The following is a 16,464-nucleotide window of genomic DNA, read 5'->3' as shown; positions in this document are numbered from 1 at the left end:
AGTTTATGAGTGATCCAAGAGGGGACCAAAGGGATGTGCACCCTCTATCCTCAACCCCATGAATCTCCTGTTTTTATCTCCATGATTTTTTCTCATTATATATACTTTTATGGCTGCCCTTTTATTTTCTTACCCTTTTGTCTATTCCAATCAGTCTTTCTCTTTTTGTTCAATTTTGAAATAATGTTTACCAAGATGATTGTATTTTTTGATGCTTTTCATGGGAGTATGGTGAGGGTTCAGATGTGGGTACACATACCTCCTTGCTTTTTAACACCTTCCTACCCAAATAATACCTCCGTTTTTTTATTTTACTTGCACAATTAAAATTGCCCATATTAACAAAGAAAAAAAAAAGTTTAGGTAATAATGGTAAATTGCGTAAATCAATTTGTGGACTATGAGGAATGATGCACAATAAGTATGGTGCACCGGAAAAATATATGTGTAAAAACAAAAAATATGACCTTGCTATATAAGAACATGCGATATATTAGTTCACTTTTTTGTTAATTATAATTTTACTTTTTATTAAAAGTGTATATAATAAATATATTCATGTTCATTTTACTTAAGGTAATGTTCTTTTAGCTGTGTATTTGTGTTCTTACGGTGCAAATCATGCTCATTGTGCACCATGGTTCACATTTTGAATGGCGTATATGTGAGCAAGGGTAAAGTGGATGTTTAGCGTGTAAAACACCAATAAATATGTGAAAACATATCATAAAAAGAAATAGTGCAACTAATATGCAACGTACTTCCATAAAAGGTAAATGATTTATGATGCAAGTAAAAAAAAAAGACGGAGAAAGTAATCATACTTTGTTCGAGCTTGTTTGGTGGGGTTGGTGGAGTACTCATTTTGTTACTTGGAGGTCACAAGTGTGATCTCCATTAACTGTATTATGCTCGAGAGTTGGATTTCCTTACCAGTTACTGCCCCCTGCTCTGAAGCGTTGACCTGTATAATTGGACGTACTATTCAGTAGGGTCTTTCATCTTACCAATCAAAAAAAATATACTGCCTATGCCCCTTTGAGTTTTTTACACTACTATTTGCACGAACTTCAATGCAACATATAAGCGCTAATATATCTAATTCCATATGTACGTGAAAGAATAAAAGTTGATATTTTGAAATTAAATACCGAGACGAATCTAACAACATTCCACATGATATTGTTTTGATGTATAGTAGTGAGAACTTAGGATCAAATTTTTTATATTTTGAACACAGATTCCAAAGCGTAAAGAACTTTCAGGACAAAAGGTAGTATTTATTAACGAGTTAAATTTATTTATTTTTAAAAAAAACGGGAGAGACGTATAAGTGTAGATATTATAGAAGGATATTTGTGGTATTTCCATTAATTTTTATAAACGACTTGTAATAAAATGTATAATTAGTGGCAATAGATGATTATTAGGTACAAAGTACAATCATTTTGCACTAAATCATTATTGGCTAATGCCCATAATGAAAAAGAAACACACTTTTGTTTGGGAAAATAATTAAATTATATCAAAGGAAAAGGAAACAACATGATGGCTTATTATTGAGAATTCAATAATGTAGTTTCTAATAACTTTATGTATTTTCTTTGTCATATCGTATTTATACGATTATACATGTGTAGAAGTACTACTATAATTGGGAATACATCTCAATTCTCTCAATGTAACCAAGGATGAAGGCAATGGAAATGTCACATTTGAAAGCCTAAATGTAAGCCTATGAGTTTTCTTTTCAATAAAAAAAGTTTATTGTGGGTTTGTTTAACACCTCTCATGATGTTATACATGTTAATAAACAAATCATCACGTATTCCATACTTATTAGAATTTGGGTTTTATGTACCATTTCATGAAGACACGACTCAATGCCATCTTTATGTATACTTATATCGTATAGTTGTGCACATACAAATATCAAATAAGTGTACCTCGAGCACATGTCAGCGCGCACACATTTCTCATTTCTATAAGAGCACGTAACTAACCCTAAAAATATACATGTCCGTCGTACGAGAGACTAGAAAATGCACATCATATTTCAAATGACTAGTCGATCTATAGGTAAGTTATATATGCATTCTTACAAAATTTTAATTATTAATCAATGAGATTGTCAAAACAGATCGAGCATCTGTGCATTATTAAACATCTCCTATGCCATTTGTAATTTGTGATCGACGTATCCTTTCTGACTCATTATCAACAACAAAAAAGAAGATTTAAAGTATCAATGACTTATTCTTTTGACAATATTAAAAGGGGAGTTAATTAAGTATTAACTCAAATGGATATGTTCAAATTACCTCATGTGTCGATGATTATGCAGTTAATCAAAGCCAAAAACGTACTTGCTAGCATTAATTAGCACATGCTCCTTTCGTACTTTAATGATAAATTATAGAAGTAACGTTTGGCTAATGTAAGCTAGGTACCAAGAAGGTTTAGGTTAGGGATCTTTTTGTACAAATATCTACCATACCATACATACACACTAAATGGACAAGCTTGCATTTGATTGCCTAATTCAAATTATTTAGCCTCTTTTTTTTTTTACAAACTTTTAGGAAAGACAGTCTAACGGATAGACCACTTTTATGCACTGGAACCAATTAGTAATGCACTTTAACTAATTAGTTAACCACTGAAACCAATTAGTTAAGTCTGAAATTCAATTAGTTAAGCAACGAAACCAATTAGCTATGCAACCGAACCAATTAGTTAAGCACTTAACCAATTAGTTAAAAAATGAAACTGATTAGTTAAGCAATGAGATCAATTAGTTAAGATTTTATGAGTTTTAGTTAATAATAAGTTTGTTCAAAGATAATAAATATTTGACTCATAAATTTAACTATTTGTCTTTATACCTTAACTATTTTGTTATTCGATTAGTTATGATTTTATTACTTTTAGTTATGTTTTACACTAGTTAAGTTAGTACCAAAAAAATGGTCTAACCGATAGACAGTTTTACACAATTCTCACTATTATATCTATCAAAAATTATCATGAGATATCTTGTTAGATTCGTCTCAAAATGTATTTTATAAATATCAAATTTTTATAATTCTTTTATCATACAGAGTTGGATATATTAACGGTCAAACATTGCACCTGAATCCGTACAAATAGTAAGTGTAAAGATTTTTTTTGAAACGGAGGTAGTACTATATTTCAGTTTTCAAAGGTAGTGAAAGTAATTGAGTACGCCCTTGCATTGAAATTTTTCTTTATTAGAGAATTTGCGCCTAATAATCCAAAATTTCAATTTTTTTTAAAGAAACTAGTAGGAACAGAGAGAGTAATTAACTAATGTACTCTGTATGTGGTACAAGTACATATAACTACTCACCTTTCTTCCATATGCAAATTCTCCTTTCTCATATGGTCGCTCTGGAAAGAAAGGAACAATTGTATCTTCAAAAACACTTCCTTTAACCCCTATAGAGTGTTCCACCAAGCCAGCTCGGCTTACCATGAATGGCAATGTCGTCTCCTTCTAGACCATCACCAGCTCAAGGGCACTCCTTTCACCCCTCATTCCTCCATTTCTCCCTCTCCTCCTTCCCCCCTGATTTTGGTTCGCTGGCACCCCCCTCCACCAGGTTACTTCAAACTCAATTTTGACGGCTCCAGTAAAACTACTTCAGCAGCAACAGGTATTATCATCCGCAACAGTGCAGGCAACCCGGTCTCGGCCTGTACTTTTAATCTTGGTCACACTCAGGCGTTCATGGCTGAAGCTATCGCCCTCCACAAGGGTCTCCAAGAAGCTCGTCGGCTCAACATTTCTCACATTCAGATCGAAGGTGATAATCTTCTTGTCATCAATTCTATCAAGGGAAAGTACACTCCTCCGTGGAAAATTCATAACATCATTCAGGATATTAAGCATCTCCTCGCCTTCTTCGACACTTGGGAAATTAATCATGTTTTCAGAGAAGCCAACTCAGCAGCAGATTGGATAGCAAATGTCGGTCACATCATTGTAGGGAAAATGTATTTAGATCCTAAAGCTAGTCCTCGTTTATCTTCCATTATTTGTAATGACTACTCAGGAGTGACTCTCGTGCGGAGAGGCTCCTAAGTATATTCTCCTTATCTTTCAAAAAAAAAAATATCATTTTGGTTATGGGTTTAGTATTCATGTACAATTGATGAACAAATTTACTTCTCCGTACAAGCCAACATTTTATAAGTATATTAAATTATTTCGAAATTATTACATAATTAAAAAAATTAGTGATTATCCAAATTAAACTATATTTGACTGGACCGGCAAGAAAATCCAAAGTTTCCACACTCGTTCCTTAAATAGTGTAACGGAAAAAAAATCAATTAAGATGCGAATGACAAATGAAAATTCTAGAATACACATCCTGGCCCACCAAGATATATTTCTTTATATAAATTAGGATACATTGTTGTAAAAAAATTATCCTAATTTTGGTTTACAATTCCTTAAAAAATTGAAAATTCTAGAATAATAATTCCTTAAAAGAAAGTGTAACTAAAAAGGGGAAAAAAAACAATTAAGATGCTAATAACAAATGAAAATTCTAGAACACATATTCTGGCCCACCAAAGATATAGTTTTTTTTACGAAATATATAAATTAGGATATTTCCTAATTTCGATTTACTGTTCTTTTAAAAATAATAATTACTGTTCTTTAAAATTTAAAAAAAAAAATCTAGAACAGAAAAAACAGACAAAAAAAAAGTTTCTGAACAAAATAAAGACGTTAGTAGAGATAGTAACGCCGTTAAAACAGCTTCGTGAAAAATTCCGTTCAAAGCTGGGTGGGTCCAACCTTATAAATACCCCCCACATCATCAGCTCCATTTCCTCTCTTCTTTCTTCAGAGCTTTCATAAATTCTTCGCTCTCTAAATTTCTCTCTCTTCCATTTTCTCTCTCAATAATTATCCTGCAAAAGTTCAATTAGGTTTTAAAGAGAGAAAATAAACTTCAGTCGGAAGTTCTAGAAGACAAATATGATGATGAAGAGATTAATTTTCTGGAATTGATGATCGTGTTTTTGAGCGAGCTTCGTCTGGATTCTAGAAGTTTCGGCTTTGAGCTTCATCTTGCTACCTTTTCTTCTTTGTAAGCTCTTTAATCTCCTGCATTTTCATTTTTAAGCTTTAACTTTTTTTGAATTTTTTTATATTTCTTTCAATTTTTTAATTTGAGCTGTTGTGTGATGATCGGACTGGAGAATTAGTTTATGTTTAAGAGATTATTTTGAAATGAAGATTTTGGTGAATGGTTGATACTTTTTTCTGCATTTTCGGCGCTTTTGATTGATATTTACTGTTTCTTCAATTTTTAATTTTTAAGTAAATGATAGATTAGCAAAGAAAAATATGATTAGATTTTGTGTAGAAATTAAATAACCTTTTTTTGGTGATAATGCTTGATTTTTTGTTGATCTGGTCAACATAGACGTGTAGTTCAATCTGCAGAATAAAATAATCCAAGCAGAGAAATAATCTGTATTCTAAAGGTTTCTAGGACCTTCTAAACAAGGTGAACTTGATGAACATTTGTTTAATGTAAATTTGAAATGATTTGTGCCTTTTTTATCTATTTATGTTAGGTGAAACAACTAGAAATTGAACAACAGGTGAAGTATGTGATTGGAGGTTTGAGGATGTTGTTTTTTTTTTTTTTTGACAGAGAGGATGTTGTTGTTAAGAATGAGAATTTGATGAGTAATTGATATGTGGACTGGCTAGATTAAGGTTGTGTTAAATTGAATGGTATGAGTACTATTTTAGATGTTGAGAAGTTCGAATATTGTTGGTGGATGCTGGAAACTGAATGTGTGCTTGTTGTGTGGGATGTAGGGTTGAAGGATTTTGAATCTGTGATCAACTAAGTTTTAGCAATGTCAATGGCAAGCGTTGCTCTTAGTCCTGTTCAAAAGGATTCCTTGACCATTCCGAGCTTTCTGTCCGGACAGCATGGATACAGGACAGATGAATCGATTTTAGTATACTTAACTGTGGGAGGATCGGTGATTCCAATCCGTGTGTTGGAGTCGGATTCAGTTGCTTCTGTAAAGCTTAGAATTCAGAATCACAAAGGCTTCTTTGTGAAGAATCAAAAGCTGGTTTTTGATGGAAGAGAGCTGGCCCGAAATGATTCCAGTGTTAAGGACTATGGGGTGGCTAATGAGACTGTCCTGCACTTGGTCCTTAGTCTCACGAACCTTCAGGCTATTACTGTTAGGACTGTGTGTGGGAAGGAGTTTGAGTTTCACGTTGAGAGGAATAGAAATGTAGGGTACTTGAAACAACAGATTGCCGAAAAGGGAGTTGGTATTATTGATCTGGAAGATCAAAAGTTGATTTTCGATGGCGAGGAGCTTGAGGACCAGTGTCAAATTCAAGAATATTGTAAGAACAATGACGCAGTTATTCATTTGCTTGTTCAAAAATCTGCCAAAGTGAGAGCTAAACCTGTTGAGAAGGACTTTGAAGTTATGATTATGGCTTCTGATCCGAACGAGAAAGGAGCTGATGTAGTAGTCAGAGATGAGTGCAAATGGGGGGTTGAACCTGTTCACCCTCTGGTTACACTCAAGAAACAGTTTTGTAGGGATATAATTTTGGAACATCTGATCATTAACCCTAAGATCATGCTTCCTTTAGTGGTTAGGCAACTTATCAATTCTACATTTAGTGGGTTGGATAAAGGAAACCAACCTGTTAGGTCTTCCGAGGGCTGTGGAGGAGCATATTTCATGCTTGATCCATCTGGTCAAGAATACATCTCCGTGTTTAAGCCAATTGATGAAGAGCCAATGGCCGTGAACAACCCTAACGGGCTCCCTGAATCAAAAGATGGCGAGGGGCTGAAAAAGGGTACTCAAGTGGGTTCAGGGGCTATTCGTGAAGTTGCAGCATATATTTTGGATCATCCTAGGACTGGTCCTCATTCTATTTACCATTCAGAGATTGGATTTTCTGGTGTTCCACCTACAACTTTGGTTAGGTGTTTACACGAGGGCTTTCATCATCCGAATGGATACGAGGGCGCATCTAAAAATATGAAGATTGGTTCTCTCCAGATGTTTATGAAGAATTTTGGGAACTGTGAAGACATGGGACCTGGTGCTTTTCCAGTTGAAGAGGTTCACAAGATCTCTGTTTTGGATATCAGATTGGCCAATGCAGATAGGCATGCCGGGAACATTCTGGTTTCCCGAGACCATGATGGTCAAATCAAGCTCATTCCGATTGATCACGGGTACTGTTTGCCAAGCAAGGTAGAGTTCTTTCCTCTCTTTTGCCTTATTTTGGATGCCTTTTCCCATCTAACTAGACACAATGACTATCTAATAAGAAGTTGCCTTTTTTTAAAGTCAATTTCCTTGTTTATATGTGTTCAAGTTAGAAATTTGATGTTCATTGTGAGTTAATGACCCCAAGTTCAACCGAATGAGTTTGCATATGGTAGGAAAACTAAGCACTTTTCCCATACATTTCATGTAAAGCCTTATAGCATGTTTGGTATAGAGTTTTTAAGTGATGGAAATGGAATCAATTAACTATTTCCACTACCTAATGTTTGGTATGAGAGGACTCGAGGAGTGGTAACACAATCCATTTCCTAAGGGTAACCATTACTACCATATGTTACTTCTCCCAACCTTATGGTAACGACATTGTTACCCTCCTCAATCCCCAATTTGTTACAAGTGAGTCCTTTTCCGAGGTATACTAAACAACTAATATTGGTAATAGCTAACACTACCCTTTCCCCTTCTTATTTATTTCCTTTCCATTTCCTTTCCTAAGTTTATGCAAAACATGCCCTTAATGTTTTTTTAATATGGTAGGAAACTTTCGTGGCTACTAAATCCCGATAATGTATCCCGAACTTGTAGATGTCTGTCATTACTTGAACAGTTCTAGGCCTCTAGTGATGTTACTATAAAAAAATATCAGATGTTCTGATTTCTTACCCCTTATTACATTACACAGTTTGAGGATTGTACATTCGACTGGCTCTATTGGCCTCAAGCACGTCAACCATACTCCCCTGAAACCATTAAGTACATAGAATCCCTCGATGCCGAAGAAGATATCAGACTACTGAAACTTCACGGATGGGACATGCCACACGAATGTGCCCGTTTATTCCGAGTTTCCACCATGCTCTTAAAGAAAGGCGTCTCCAGGGGGTTAACTCCGTTTACCATCGGAAACATCATGTGTCGGGAAACCTTGAAGAAGGAATCTATGATCGAGCTGATAGTCCAAGAAGCAGAGGGAGCTTTGTTCCCTGAATCGAGTGAAACTGCATTTCTGGAAACAATCTCCTCAATCATGGATCGCTTCCTTGATGGACTCTCTTCTTCATTCCCATGACATGAGTAGATATGTGAGTATAGTAATTAGGTAACCTTGAATATGTAATAGTGTGACAAATGGAAATGTACCACTTGGCTCTTTATCCTATATTTTGATGGCTGTGGAGTCTATGTAATGTAAACTGTTTGTGTAGGATTTGCTGGAACTTGAAAAACTCCTGTTGAGCTGGTTGTTCCGCTTGTTTGTACTGTTAGAATCTCAATCTCTTGTTGAATTCCAACCCAGCTATGGATTTGGATTCTTCGAGTTTGAGAACGGTGTGAAAATGTTGTGAAACGCAAGTATCAGTAAATTCAATAATGTTGTGGAGTAAAAAAAAACCTGTCTGTTTATTCTGTTGCTGCTTTGTTAGTTAACTGTATTAAAATAATGTATGGAATCGGTTAAGTCCCGTAAACCCACTTTATGTTATCTGTTCTTTGGGAAGGCTTATCTATTTGAGCTTATTTTCTGGGGTTTACCGCGTGTGTCTAGATAGTACTTCCATATATAAACTATTAAACTATTTAGGTCATAAGTAACCTCGGTGTATTATGTAATTTGTACTCCTCAAGATTAATAAAACGATGTAAGTAGTACATTGTTGGTGAACCACGTTAAATTTCCGTGTTCTTAATTTGCGTTCTTAATTATCTTTATTGCTTCCGATATAACAAACTGCATTTTCGTTCTCTCCGTCTTTGATGCCTGCAAGACATTGCTTGCTTTCATTTGCTTCAGGTTATCTGTTTTACGCTGTTTATCATTTTTACTTGGTAACAGATTTATGTCTTTATATGAACAAATGGAAGAAACTGATAAGTGGTTCAAGTTATTGAAATCACACTGTGCTTACAAATCAAATGATAAAAGAGTCAAACACAACAATCAGAAAAATCATACATCTGAGATACATATATTTCTGAAACAACTAAATAGCAACCTTCTGTAATAGTAGTAAGTTCTACAACTATGAAACCACAACCATCTCCATCTTCTGAAAGCCTGCACCCAGTCACCCACACGCTTAGCTTCTCTGAAACAACTTACTCTGCAAAATTAACATGACCTAATAAAGATCAGAATACACTTTTTTTGAACTTCTGATGAAACCATTGATAAATACGGGGTAGACGACTATGATTATCGAAGATTTACCATAGTCTTGAAGGTTAGGATGAGTAGGTTGAAGACGGTAAGGATAAAACTGGTGAGGTGAAGAAGATGAAGTAGCAAGCTGAAGTACAGTACTACTACTCGGCTGCTGGTCTTCTCCTCCATAGATAAACGGCATCTGCCCCATTAGTTGCTGGTGCTGTTGCTGATGTTGCTGTTGCTGTTGCTGCTGCTCATGAAGTTGTCCACCTCCCATCAACTATTTATTTACACAATAATGGTAATAAATCCTTCCATGAGAATCAGTTTATATACTTTTTCTAATCAAGATTAACGCGATATGATCCAATTATTGAAAGTTTTGCTTACCCAGCGATACATGCTTCCATTATCAGTCTGCAGCATTTGTTCCTGATGAAAATTAACCAAAATCAGTATTAACATGATGTAATTATTATCAAATTAATTGTTACAAGAATTAATATTATTTACTAGCAAAAAAGGATGGATGAAAAAAAAAATCGTTTTTTTAGTTTTGTTAACCTTTCTGCGAAGATTTTCCAGTTGCTGTTGCGTGAGCTGGTTCTGGAAGACCAGAAATTAAACAGTATTTCAGAATTTTCAGATCATTTTTCTACACAATAATAAATAAATACATTTTTCCTTGTTTAATTTAAACAAAATTATCAAGAAATTGTCCTAATTTGTTCCAGTACATCAAAAAAATTATGTTCAATGAAGATTCAAGAAACTGAATCAGACTAAAATGTCAGAGACTGGTATATATAGTTTACCTTTCGTGCTCGAATTATGTTCAAGGAAGATTCAAGCTGTTGTTCATGTTTATGCAACTCTTCAAGAGGGAGAGGACCTAAATCCTCACCCAAGTAGTTCCTTATGCTTTGTTCGGCGTTGAGAATCGCTTCCCTTAAGGCTTGCAGCTCTGAATATAGTTCTTCCTGTACAATGTTTACTGTAATTATTAGCAATATTTATTGATAATTAGACTTTTTAATTAGTTATTATCATAATGTAATACATGATGAATTTGTATTTAGCTTGTAATTTAGTTAATTACCCGATTATCTTGTACCGGGAGCTGAATTCCTTGAACATTTAGATACCTTTGTATGACTTGTTCTAGGCTGCTTCCATGGATACATCATAAAGGCCTTAATTAGCTTACACTATGCCATTTATGTCAAAATCAATAACAAGTTTACAAGACAAAGTTTACACCTAGAAACATTCGGACCGTGACACTGAGTCGTAAAGTCAATATCAAGTGTACACTTAAATTGTAGCCAATATCAAGTGTACACTTATAAACACCCGGACCTTGACACCAATGTCAGGCCATAAGTTTACACTAAACATGCAGCAAATTTCAAGTTTACACTAAACATGCAGCAAATTTCAAGTTTACACTAAACATGCAGCAAATTTCAAGTTTACACTAAACATGCAGCAAATTTCAAGTTTACACTAAACATGCAGCAAATTTCAAGTTCACACTAAAAACGCCGCCAATATCAAGTTTACACTTAAAAACACTCGGAACTTAACACTAATGCCATGTACTGATGTACGGAGTAGCCAATATCAAATTTACACTAAAAATACAGCGAACACCAGATTTACCCTTAAAAACACTCGAATCGTGGCACTAATGCATGCAGACAAATAGACAATATCAAGTTTACAAAACAAATGATTTGCCCCTCTACCAACTCACGAATTTTGTGAACATAAATGCATTTTTTAAAATATTTTTTTTATTAAATTAATAAGAGAACATAAAAATGCATTTTAATTTGCTATAATGACAAACTCGATGTTGTGAACATCTATGCTTTTGAACTTAAAACGCATTACAATTTACCCGCCTAGCTACTAAAAGATGGGTAGCAGTTTCATCTCCAGTTTCATGATTTATCGGAAAATGGATTACAATTTACAAAACATGACATCCTTGCACTTGCTTAATTATGTAGTATAGGGGTAGTGATATTTGTCATCTTCATAAAATGACTACTCCATGAGCGAGAAATAACAAATTTCAGCAAGATATACCGAGATGGAACCGAAAATGAAGATACAAAAAGAAGACATGTATAGTAAAATGAGTCATAATTTGATCAATTCATAGAATTTTTGGACCGGATTGAGGAATAATGTGCGTATATGTTACATTAAAACATCAAGCACATAGCAAAATCAACAACAACAAAATTAATTTATAATAAAATTAATTTTATGCATTATTAAGAGTATTGATCTTCTTATCATCTAATAAAATTAATTTTAGAATTTAGTTCTAATAGTTCTAATAGAGGATTTCAGAAAAACAAAATTGGGTATGTAACATAAAATCAGTATTATTTTTTGAGGGAAAGGCCGGGTAGCCTTGTTAATTCGTTAAATCAAGCTCCGCCAAAGCATTGATGCCTTGAGGAAAATCAGATTGATTAAATCAACAACTTGTGTTAAACAAATACATGTTATTGCATCTACAAAAACTTAAAATTCTTTTTAAAATCAACATAAAATTGGTCAAAGATTGAGGTCCACAAATCTGCAGTTAAATAATAACAAAACTGAGAAAAGTAATCATTTCAAAACCACATGAAAAACATCAGAAAAAAATTGATGAGAAGAAAAATAAAACCCTAGCTAGCTACTACTGGGATCAGATGCACAAGAAATGCATGTCAATTTTCATCATAAATATTTAAAAACAAAAATAAAAAACTTAGATCTACACGAACATAAACACGAACAAGAACACTAATTACTAATTAAGAATCCACATTTTTTTAATTAATTAATTAATTAACCTGGTAGGGTTTGGGTAAGTATGGAGTTTCCCGGTTCCAGAAAAGATGATGAGACCAATTTGTGCATCACAAAGAACAGCAAGCTCATTAGTTTTCTTCAGTAGCCCTTGTCGTCGCTTCGAAAACGTCACCTGCCTATTAGTTCTGTTCTCTATTCTCTTCATCTCTATCTTTCCTCTTCCCATGGTTATGTTGATGAATTGCTCTTCCCCTACAATAAAATAAAATAAAAACAAAAAAAAGAAGTTAAAATCATATTCAATATTTTATGTTCATGAAGTTATAACAAGAACTAATAAAAATAAAATAAAGTTGATATTTTTTTAATTTTTGGATGTGATTTATAAAGAAAGAAATGAAGGTAAATAGAGGATTAAATAAATTAAATTTGCATGGTAGCTTTGAATTATTTAACCACAAAAAGAACATACAAAATTCCAAGGTTTAAGGCAAAACCCATGTTAAGTAAAATTTGTCAAAAATAACATCATCCTCCCCAAAATAATTCCCAAACAATTTAATTTGATGTAAAACAACCACATTTAATACTATATAACATATATGATCATAAGAGGTTGAAATTTAGAAACAAAAATGTGTAGGAGCTAATTAGACCGCGCGTTTTAGTACCGGTGAAGGGCATCAAATTCTGGAAAGAAAGAAAAAAATTTGAGGCAAAAATAATCACTACAATAATTAAAAAGCAGTTTCATCACCATTTGAGGAGAAGATCAAGGTAGCAGCAAAGTCTAAGAAGCTTACCCTTTTACTATTTTTTCTGAATTTACACAAAGTAACCCTAATTTGGATTATTTTTTTCCGCTATCTCTCTCTTACTTGTGAAAGAAATAAAGTTTGTAAGAATAAATGTTTTCTGCTTTGTAGGTATGTATATTTTGGGAGGGCAGTTGAAGCTCTTATGTAATAAGCTACGAAAAGGGTCACGGTCTTGACAGAAAACGTGATTAGCTTTAAAGTGTATCTTATTGAAATATTTTTTAAAAAAACAAGTTAGGAAAAGGATTATTAAAAATTTAAGGGAAAGAGTTATTTTTTTTTATTTTTTTTCAATTTCTTACAAAATTATTCTATGTATTATATATAGGTCATATTGTCTACTTAAAGCTAACCAACTTTAAGTTTCTGAATTGTAGCATTTCTATTATAGGAAAAAGTAGGGTTGAGTTTAAATAAACCTAAGTTAAATATCTAACCTAAGTTAAATGCCGTTGAGTTTGTTTTCACATTATGTGAGAATCAACATCCAACTGACTCCCCCATCTCATGACTAATTATGTTTAATTTGTATGATAACTATCCTATTTATAATTAACGCGTAGTTTTTATTTTATTTTGATGCAAAGCAGGAACGTAACCGCGTAGATTTAAGTCATTTAACTTTAAGTTTTAGACTATAATGTAGTGTAACACATGGTGTGATTTTATAAATGTTCCGGTGTTGTAAAGATGGAAACAATGGGCTTCGAATGAAGGCCCTTTTGTATGTGTTGAAGATCTTGCTTGTTTGAATGAGTAGAGTCCGAATTCACCTGCACAAGAGCAAAGTCACTGGCCTCGGGGGTGTTTCCGAGGAAAGCCCCTCCGATGCCTAAGTAAGAACGATGCTCGGATTCTAGAGAGAAGTTCTCTAGAAGAGTAGTCTTAAGGCGATAAATTGGACGTACCTTGAGGTGTGAGCCTTGGCGGCCTATTTATAGTGTTTGCATAGTAAATGCCCATAGGTCATTTATTGCTTTTGGGCCTTGGGCCTTGATAGATGGCTGACTAGCCATTGGTAGGTTTGATGCTGTTTGTTTAGAGCCATTGGGCTTTGGACTTAGTGGCCCAATTGAGAATCAATTGGGAGCCCAAACAACATGCCCCCCAGACCCGGTCCATTTAGAATTAAATGGGTGGGTTTCCAGCTGTCAGAAGTCCGAAAGTTCCCTCTCTTTTTCGAAAAGGGGTGATTTGCATTGATGACAAGTGTTGGGAGTTGTATTGTGTCGTGGAGATCGTGGGTTGAGGAAGTTGATGCGCCCCTTTTCTTTTCTATAAATATGGGGTGCGTTGCTCTTTTCGAACTTTTACTCCTTCTTTCAAACCCATTCTCTCTCTAAATTCCGGCGATCGCAGTGCAATTTGTTTCTTCAGATCTACGAAATTCGGCCAACTTTAGACTTCGGGAACTTGTGTTGTTCGTTTTATCGGCGAATTCCGCTTCGGAAAAAGGTAATTTGTTTTTGAATTCTCCTCTTTTTCTTCGTTTTTCCTTCTACCCCTCAATCTCAACCCTAGACCGAGAATTCGCGGCCATGGCAAAGAATAGGGGCAAAAGCAAGTTCGTCGTTGGCTCCTCTACTGAAAGGGAGAACGTGCCTTCGGGAAGGTTACCGAAAACTTCGAGGGGTCGGCCTTCGGAGAGGCCGGTGGAGAGGCGTTCGACTGGTTGGGATGCTTCCAAAGATGATGTTGTTGGCGGGTCTAGCGTGTCTGAACGCGCAACTTCTGGTAAGAAAGCTGGTTCTTCGGGTGTGCGCCGCTCTTACCCTGAGTTTCCAGTTCATTGGACTGAAGCTGATCCGCAGGGCAAGTATGCCCCAATTCTGCATGAGACCACTAAGATCGATGGTCCTTTGGAAAAATCGGTCAGTGGTGACTGGTTGGTGGAGGCGAAGCTGGGGAATTACCATCGGAGGGCCGAAGAGTTATACGGAATCCAGCACGCCTTGGGGTACTGGTGCGAGCTTCCCGACCAGGAGCGTCCTCGGGTGACTCATCCGCCGAGGGGGTTCATCTCTGTGTATACTCATCATTTGGAGAACGGTCTCCGCTTTCCTTTGGATCCCTTCATTTCCGAGCTCCTGGTGTCGTACAACATCAGTTTGGCCCAACTTACCCCCAAATCTATGAGGCACATCATCGGATTTAGATGGGTGTGCGATTTTATTAACTTTCCCTGTTCTGTTGCCGTGTTTCGGGATCTGCACGATCTGTCTTTCAACCACGCTTCCAAGGGGGATGGGTATGGTTGGTGGACCATCATCAACAAAAGGTCCCGAAGGAAGGGGGAGCCGAACTACATTACGGCCTACCCTTACCTCAGCTCTGATCATAATTGGAAGACAGAGTGGTTGTTCGTTCGTGTGCCGACAGATCCGAAGCATCCGCATTTCTACCGCCCTCCGAAGTGGTTTGTGACTCCTGATCCTGATATGCGAAGCGTGGCTGCTCCGGATCGGAACCATCACCACTACGTGGATCTCCTCCAGTGGTTTTTGGCTCGGGAGGACAACTACAAACTGCCGTCCAACTGGCTCCCGAACCTCAACTATATCTTGCGGGAGGACATTCTTGCTGTTGCCGGTCTCAGCAGGATTTTTGACAGGGGTAGGTGTCCTTCGGCTGGGACCGTGCTTTAGTAAGTTTGTCTTCCTCCTTTTTGTCTCGTTTTATTGACTTTGTTTTGTGCTTTGTTTCTGCAGAGTACGGCTTTAGCTGCGTTGATCCTGTGGTCTTGGGCATTTCTTTGGATATGAAGACCATTCACGACTCGGCTCCTGATTACAAGTTCGGAAAAGAGAATCCTCGTAATCCTCGCTTGAAGGATTACGTGTTGTCTCCGTCGGGTGTCGCTCGGATATCTGAAGTTCGAGCTGATCCGTGGGATTCTGCCTCTTCTCCCGAAGCTGTTCCAGTGAAGGTCGTGCTCCCTGATTTGAGGACAACCTCGGATCCGGTGAGTGTTTTTATATCTCGAAGTCTTTTGTTTGTCTTTCTTTCTGGTTGGCCGTCGGCTAACGTCTTGGTCCTGGACCATCTTTTTAGGGTCCTGGGACTGACGCTGTGCCGCGTGCCGTTCCTTCGGTTTCATCTCCGGCTCGGATAGATATCTCTTTATCTAGGAACCGGGTACTTCACGGTTTTATCTTTATTCCTTCCTTTGTCTTCTTTTACATTTATTGACCCTTGGTCTCCTCTGTTTAGGATCAGCGCAAAAGGAAGGGCAGCACTCTTTTGAGGCCTTCTGCGCATCCGAAGAAAGCGAAAGCTTCTCAGTCTTCGGAGAAGGTATTTGTTCTGACTTGGAGCTCTTTTTTTTTTTTTTTGTAGTCCGTTCTCTCCTTTTCT

The 16,464-nt window shown here is 36.0% G+C and overlaps 2 protein-coding genes across 7 annotated transcripts; one reads left to right on the top strand and one right to left on the bottom strand.

The window, feature by feature from the left end:
* Nucleotides 1–4,865: 4,865 nt before the first annotated feature.
* LOC110783106 (phosphatidylinositol 4-kinase gamma 3) lies at nt 4,866–8,721 on the top strand. 2 transcript variants are annotated; one of them, XM_021987404.2, is made up of 3 exons: nt 4,866–5,126; nt 5,870–7,293; nt 8,012–8,721. In XM_021987404.2, the coding sequence occupies exons 2-3, from the start codon at nt 5,911–5,913 to the stop codon at nt 8,396–8,398; spliced, it is 1,770 nt and encodes a 589-aa protein (XP_021843096.2). In that variant the 5' UTR covers nt 4,866–5,126; nt 5,870–5,910; the 3' UTR covers nt 8,399–8,721. The 2 variants fall into 2 exon arrangements, with proteins under 2 accessions (XP_021843096.2, XP_056694405.1); XM_056838427.1 differs by having other exon boundaries at nt 5,700–7,293.
* A 465-nt stretch (nt 8,722–9,186) lies between these two features.
* On the bottom strand, nt 9,187–13,297 carry LOC110783055 (MADS-box protein FBP24). Of its 5 annotated transcripts, none has more exons than XM_056838430.1 (8): nt 13,096–13,297; nt 12,334–12,544; nt 10,575–10,641; nt 10,291–10,455; nt 10,040–10,081; nt 9,866–9,907; nt 9,539–9,755; nt 9,187–9,449 (listed from the first exon to the last, which is right to left on the bottom strand). In XM_056838430.1, exons 2-8 carry the CDS (start codon nt 12,516–12,518, stop codon nt 9,427–9,429), a joined length of 741 nt encoding a protein of 246 aa, XP_056694408.1. In that variant the 5' UTR covers nt 12,519–12,544; nt 13,096–13,297; the 3' UTR covers nt 9,187–9,426. The 5 variants fall into 5 exon arrangements, with proteins under 5 accessions (XP_056694408.1, XP_056694406.1, XP_056694407.1 ...); XM_056838428.1 differs by lacking the exon at nt 13,096–13,297 and adding an exon at nt 12,964–13,080; XM_056838429.1 differs by lacking the exon at nt 13,096–13,297 and adding an exon at nt 12,964–13,080 and having other exon boundaries at nt 9,187–9,431.
* Nucleotides 13,298–16,464: the final 3,167 nt, after the last annotated feature.

The sequence above is a fragment of the Spinacia oleracea genome, chromosome 3 (genome assembly GCF_020520425.1).
Source record: "Spinacia oleracea cultivar Varoflay chromosome 3, BTI_SOV_V1, whole genome shotgun sequence".
NCBI lineage: Eukaryota > Viridiplantae > Streptophyta > Magnoliopsida > Caryophyllales > Amaranthaceae > Spinacia > Spinacia oleracea.
This window is presented reverse-complemented; position numbering and strand designations above follow the sequence as displayed.

Coding starts and splice junctions, on each gene's coding strand:
- LOC110783106 (XM_021987404.2), top strand. CDS start 5,911: ATGTCAATGGCAAGCGTTGCTCTTAGTCCTGTTCAAAAGGATTCCTTG. Junction 7,294..8,011: donor GGTACTGTTTGCCAAGCAAG/GTAGAGTTCTTT, acceptor TACATTACACAG/TTTGAGGATTGTACATTCGA.
- LOC110783055 (XM_056838428.1), bottom strand. Junction 10,456..10,574: donor TCCCGGTACAAGATAATCGG/GTAATTAACTAA, acceptor AACATTGTACAG/GAAGAACTATATTCAGAGCT. Junction 9,756..9,865: donor ATGGAAGCATGTATCGCTGG/GTAAGCAAAACT, acceptor GTAAATAAATAG/TTGATGGGAGGTGGACAACT.